This window comes from Nestor notabilis, unplaced genomic scaffold, assembly GCF_000696875.1.
Source record: "Nestor notabilis isolate BGI_N333 unplaced genomic scaffold, ASM69687v1 scaffold5098, whole genome shotgun sequence".
In the NCBI taxonomy this organism is placed as follows: Eukaryota; Metazoa; Chordata; class Aves; order Psittaciformes; family Psittacidae; genus Nestor; species Nestor notabilis.
This window is the reverse complement of record NW_009938623.1, coordinates 54,128-57,454: the sequence shown is the minus strand read 5'-3', so window position 1 is coordinate 57,454 and position 3,327 is coordinate 54,128. Positions and strand designations below refer to the sequence as shown.

General features: G+C 41.9%; 1 protein-coding gene across 1 annotated transcript in view; it reads left to right on the top strand.

The window, feature by feature from the left end:
* Positions 1-371: 371 nt before the first annotated feature.
* Positions 372-3,327, top strand: part of CHD7 (chromodomain helicase DNA binding protein 7) — a 51,272-nt gene continuing 48,316 nt past the window's right edge. The window contains exons 1-2 of the mRNA XM_010019416.1: positions 372-532; positions 1,539-1,677. Of these exons, the coding sequence (XP_010017718.1) occupies positions 372-532; positions 1,539-1,677 (300 nt within the window). The remainder of the gene's footprint in view (positions 533-1,538; positions 1,678-3,327) is intronic.

Genomic DNA, 3,327 nt, shown 5'->3' with positions numbered 1-3,327 from the left:
GGGGTCAGGCTGCGCCCGCCGCGCACCCACCGCCTCGTTTTGATTTATTTCTCTATCAGTTGTCCCAGCCGGAGGTGGTTTTGTTGTTTTATCGGTGTTTCGGTTTCTGAGGAAAGCTGTGTCGCGCCCTGTAATTGCACAATAACACAAACTCATTTTCAGAACTCACAGGCAGTTTTCACTTGCGAACTCTGTGCTATTTTTATTTCTTCATTTTAAATTAGCGTTGGTTTAAAAACAGCCTACAAAAACGGTATTATTACACCACAGCCTGAGTTGTCCCGGTCCCGGAGCAGCGTGTAACCATATTGGGGAGTTTTAAATGACAGCTCCAACATACGCCTTTTTGGTGGGCTGATGTGCTGATTGAAATGAACAGGCTTAAAGCTGGTGGTTGGTTGAGGAGTTACAAGGCTGGGAAGGAAAAGCAGCCCCCTAGGCATCATCCTCAGTATGAAATGAAAACATCGAGGGTGCAGAAGCTGTATGGAAGTGACAGAACATTTGGCAACCTGTACCCACCGGTCATTGGGTACCGGTACATAACTCTGCTCTGCTCTGCTCTTAAATGTCTCAGCAACTTTCCACAACCAGCCTGTCAAAGCAGTAACAGGCCGGGGGGCTGGGGTGATGGGGGGGATTGACCACAGAGGAGAAGAAACCCATGCCAGACTCAAAGGCTGAATGTGAATTAAAATTGCTAACTTCTACTGTTGATTCTACAGAAAACTGTTGCTGTTCAAAAATTTCACTCTCATGATGCTGAAGATTTTCACGGTGTGTGATTTGGTGGCGCTGTATTTAAAGGTGGATTTTGATATGTGTGTCCTCATCCATTTCCAGGCCTCTGAGTGCAGTTGGAGAGATGTGGTCCCAGCTCCTCAGGTGGGGGAGGAAGGAGAGAAACAATCCCCAGAACCTTTCTTTGCCATCACAGTGGATATAGATATCTAGTGTTGTGTAGATGCTGAGATACCACCTGGATGGTTTTTGCCCCCATACAAGCTGTGGTTGCCTGCACTGAGGCTGTTGTGGGTGCCCTCAGACCTGACACAAAAGCACCTTTGCAGCATGTAATAGCAGGGATGGTAGAAGAAAGCAGAATTATTTTCTCATTTGGTCCTTTCTTTTGGTAATGCTTCCTCTGGTTCCACTCACTTGGTCCACATGGTTAATATAAAGACAAGTGCGCGCATAATCGTGTTTCTCTTCATGTATGTCATATTGCCCAAACACTGCTTTCAGAAAGCAGAGGTTCTGAAGAGAGCAGAGTCTTGTTTTGAGTTCCTTGTTGAATATATATTCAGTGTCGCTGCCTAAGGTCTTGAAGGGATGAAGCAAAGTGTCTGTTCAAGAATGGGAAATGTATAGTGGTGGCCCATGCATCATTGATTTTGCAGTTCTTTTTAAATACTTCAGGAAAGCAGTTGAAAAGAACGAAATAACTAGAAACAAACATCTTGCAGATTAACTATTTTGTCAAGCACCTTTTGCTTACATTCTTGTACAGGTATTGATTAAAAATACCTCTGTTTCAGTAACAAGAAACCAGATTCAGAAACCAGCGCTGCAAAGAAAAAAGGTAACAAGGGAAAGGAAGGTTCTGAAAATTCAGATTTGGAAAAAACTCCACCACCATCACCTCATCCTGAAGATGAAGATGACCCAGGGGTTCAGGTAATGCTCTCAGTGTAGCCTTTCACAACGCAGACACATAAAACCATAGTTCTCATGGTCTTTTTACAGATATGCAGGTATTCAGGTATTTTCAGTGGTGTTTTAAAATGACATACCAAGAAGGTGAGAACTGGAAATCACTGTGGTGAATATTTTACTAAAACAAGTATTCCTCATCAGAATCTTGCTCTACAGTCTTATTACCTGCTGATCCATGTACGGCACTGCTGAATTTTCAAGTGTTATGTCACTGTTGCAATTATGGTGCTGACTTTTCTGCTCTGTAGGTTTAATATACCATTATGAGGTCTTGCTTTTACACCTTGTGTTTCTTCTTGTATTGGCTTTGCAAACTTTCTGAAATCAAGAATAAGACATGGCAAAGCAGAATGTCAGAAACATGCATGTCAGGGACTTGTAACTATACTGCTTTCATGGATGGAGGGTGTCTTTGCAGGACTGGCAGTCACTGGCTAACATTGATGATTTCCTCATGACCAGTGCACACCTGTCCTTCCTGTTCAAACCTTATTTCGTGTAAAGAAAATCTGGAAATAGAAATAGCATATATGACAACTTTGCATTGTCATTAGGCATGTTAAGAAGTTGCGAGCTTCTGGCTTGCTTCTGTTGGCAGTGTTCAGATCAGAGTGAGCATTAAAATTAAAAATTCCCTCATGAAAGGGCAGAGATAAATTGTGATGGGGAGGGTATGAGACTCCTAATAGTCATACTAGCATTACTGAAATCCATTGGATTTGTCTGTTGCACATCAGGTTGTGGATGTTTTGTTTCTAGTTAGGAGAGATGTTGAGACTGACAGTCAGTTTAAGAATGGTCAGAGGAGCCTGGTGAAGAGGTTGGCAAGCAATGGTGTCCTGACACAAACACGATTTATGCCTTCCATTTTGCTATTTTCCAGAAGGATGTAGAATATAATGAAATGTGAGCAAAAGCAGCAATAGAAGAGAGTGTTATTTCTAGTCCATGCAAACCATTTATTTTGGATTAGAAAAGCTGAGAAACAGCATGCAAATGTTAACATGTTTGAAGAATGAAGTTTTCTGTCCTGTGCCCCAAATCGCTCTCAGCCTGATTAATGGCACTGATGAAAGATGCAGAAGAAACTTTTGGAGCTGATTTTTTTGGGGTTAATTTGCAGATGATAATATCTTCTCCACAGTTCAGTATATATGCATGTTTTGCTTGTTTTCAGTTTCATGTGACAAAACTTCCTCTTCATGAAACTCAATTGGGTGATAAACTTTACATTTGACCCCCCCCCCACCCCCGCCCCCCTTTTTGTAAATAAAAGTGTTAGGGTATTTGCATCACTATTTCAGGTAATTTTTGTCATTTTAATAGTCTCACACTGTGCATATTATACTGCACTGAGGCTACTTTGCATAATCTAGGGAAAGGTTACAACCACATATGCTAGGACAGCTAGAATTAATGAACTTGTGCATTTCCTAGCGGATATTGATTATTATGTAGTTGTCTAAAACACTGCTGCACAAGGGGTGATGGGTTTAAACTTAAACAGGGGAGATTTGGGTTAGATACAAGGAAGAAGTTCTTTACTGTGAGAGTGGTGAGGCACTGGAACAGGTTCCACAAGGAAGTTGTGGATGCGTTATCCCTGGCCGT